The sequence below is a fragment of the Nanorana parkeri genome, unplaced genomic scaffold (genome assembly GCF_000935625.1).
Source record: "Nanorana parkeri isolate BGI_ZX_2015 unplaced genomic scaffold, ASM93562v1 scaffold2796, whole genome shotgun sequence".
NCBI classification, from domain to species: Eukaryota; Metazoa; Chordata; class Amphibia; order Anura; family Dicroglossidae; genus Nanorana; species Nanorana parkeri.
Genome location: NW_017309064.1, coordinates 41,262 through 43,930, shown reverse-complemented (window position 1 = coordinate 43,930; position 2,669 = coordinate 41,262). Strand labels below are relative to the sequence as shown.

Sequence of the window (2,669 nt, the reverse complement as noted above, 5' to 3'; positions counted from 1 at the left end):
ATTAAAAAATAAAGTAAGAAATAAAATAGAAAATAATAAGAAAAATATGAAAATAATAAATAAAAATAATAAGATAAAAAAATTATAAAACATTTTTAAAAAAGTAAAAGATGACAAGATAAATAACAATTTAAAAAGTTAAAAAAAGTAATAAAAAAATTAAAAAGTGCTAAAAAAGTAAAAAAAAAGAAAGAAGCTAAAAAAAAAAACTTGCATTCTCTGGGGGGGGGTGTGGGTTGTGTGGGTTTTGTTGTTTGGCGCATTGCCGAACCCGGCCTTGGGGCGACAGGCAGGGTAAATCCAGTCCTGTTCGTGGTGACATCGATAAGAAATTGCCCGATGCATTTTAGAGCCTCTCAGCCTTGGGGTAGTTAGTGTGGTGGTGCTGAGAGGACAACCATAACGGCCTTAGTCATAGCTAGCTACAAAGTGCAACCCTCCATTTGTATATGCTCCGCCTCCCATGTAAATGGACGGAGTTTGTCAATAAAAAAACAGCTTTGAACCATTAAAAACAATGAAAGATTAAAACAGATGCAACATTATCACCAATAACGTCACGCAGAGATGAGCCTATAGGGAATGAATGTATTCAGTGTGTGCTCACTGGGCTCTTTCCTAATGGGTAGGTTCACCTGTACACAAAAGCGTTCAGTCAGCCATTTATTCTCCCGCTGTCGTTCCTAGCAACATCCAGCCTAATGCTTTCACAATTCCAGATGGCATCCAAGGCAGTAGATGAAATGTTATGGGCCCCCAGCATGAACAGAGGGGCCCTGTGAAGGAATTGTGAAGCCAGTCTTCCTTACCTGAGGTCTGGCCGGGTCATGTGACTCCTGAGGTAAATCTCTCTCTGCTGTAGATGAAACTGCTGCAGGCCCTTAGTGATAGCTCTGTGTAAGGGAAGGGGATTCCTCATTGGCTGACAACTTTCCCGCCAAAATGTAAACCACCTATCCAGTGATGAGCTGTGCCTCCATCTGCGCAGCAGAGCCACACCCCCTCTCAGCTTCTCCCCGGCAACTCCAGGCAGACTTCACCCTGAGATAAAAATGAAGAAAGCCAGCAGGCCGGACCAAGTCCCCCTCACTTTATATATTGGTAGCGGCTGCTCTTCTCTGTGTTAGCTGCTGTCCCTTTATATAAAGACTGGCTGTAGAGGCACAGCAAAGATTTGCTACTTGATATCTAGCTGGAAAAGACTGAGAAAACACCCATTGACTGTTGCTATCTGGGTAAGCCCGCCCTCAGAAACCGCAAGAGACTTTGATTGGTTGTTACTCAGACTTAGTTCAGCTGCTGCTGGGAGCTGAGAGGACTTGTGGGAGTTGGAGTCTCTGTGCAATAGAGACACAGCCAGCCAGTGCAGCATAGAACTACAAGGCCCAGACAGCACAGGAGGAAAGGGGAGAGGACTGTGGGGTTTTTTTTTTTCCTAAGTGCACCAGAAGAAGGATTATTCCCTCCCGCTGCCCTGATGAGTGGTGGGGTGTGCTGCTGACACTCTGCTCAATTGAATTAAGGATGCTGCCATTGCAGACCAGGGCTGTCATCACTGTGGAGAGCAGACACATAAAGGACCGGAGAGAAAGAATCAGAGACCTCTGTGGCAGCAACCAGTATCCTGTCCCCACCTGAGAGCCGACTGGAGACCTGCTGGACGCTACCTGAAGAGGGTAATCCCTTTCGCTGGCACAAGAGGGAATCACCAATGGAAACAGAGATCCATCGGTCTGGTGAAAGGCCATCAAGCCAGTCCCTACTCTTCTTCTACTAACCACTTGAAGCCCGGGCAGGTAAACCCCCTTCCTGTCCCGGCCATTGTTCAGTATTCAGCGCTGTGTCTGACATTTATTCCGTCATGCAACGCTGTACTGAAATGAATTTTATACCATTTTTTGGGGACAGATAGAGCTTTCTTTTGATGGTATTTATTCACCACTACGGGTTTTATTTTTTACAAAATTAGGAAACAATTACCAAACAATTTGGAAAAAAAAAACTGTTTCCCCTTCATTAAGTTATGAAACATGTATTATTACCCAATTTTTGGGGTAAAATATAAAAGACGGGGTCACGTCGGATAAATAGAAAATCCATGGTCCCATTGCACTCCTGATCGCAAAATCCCATTTGAAAAAATGGGTGCAACGGTAGTCGACGGGTGGCAACCGTCACAAACATAAGAAAAAGCATAGACACCGGCACTTCAATGTGGTGAGCAAACGTCTATTTATTGGACATCAGTTTTATCAGCCACCACTGGAGGGTTGGTAAGTGCTTTTGGAGCAGCAACACTCCAGTAAACCCTGGACAGGCTGGGAGGAACCATTCTATGCAGCGCCTGCTATGGGGGTGAGCACTACACAAGACTGGATCCTGGGAGGTGGAGGTGATGGCTTGTGGAGGGAGAGTCTGATTGGAAGCAGAATGCCATATTAGCGGCAGCCCCGGCTTGGTGATACTACCAGGGGCAGAACCTACAACCCGAGCTTATTATTGCTCCACACTGAATCATTGCTAACAGCCTGTCCATTATTATTCACAACCATTACTTAGCTGTCATGATTGTCCTTTACACAGGTACTGGCGGGATTATCAGCCACACAAGGATTAAACTCTCCAACAGTTATTTCATTATTGCCTGCAGTACCAACCACCACCAGATG

The 2,669-nt window shown here is 45.0% G+C and overlaps 1 protein-coding gene across 1 annotated transcript in view; it reads left to right on the top strand.

The window, feature by feature from the left end:
* The window catches only part of LOC108802327 (E3 ubiquitin-protein ligase TRIM39-like), a 15,952-nt gene that overhangs the window by 12,776 nt on the left and 507 nt on the right, over positions 1-2,669 (top strand). Inside the window, 1 exon segment of the mRNA XM_018574190.1 lies at positions 1,524-1,676. Within this exon segment, the coding sequence (XP_018429692.1) occupies positions 1,524-1,676 (153 nt within the window).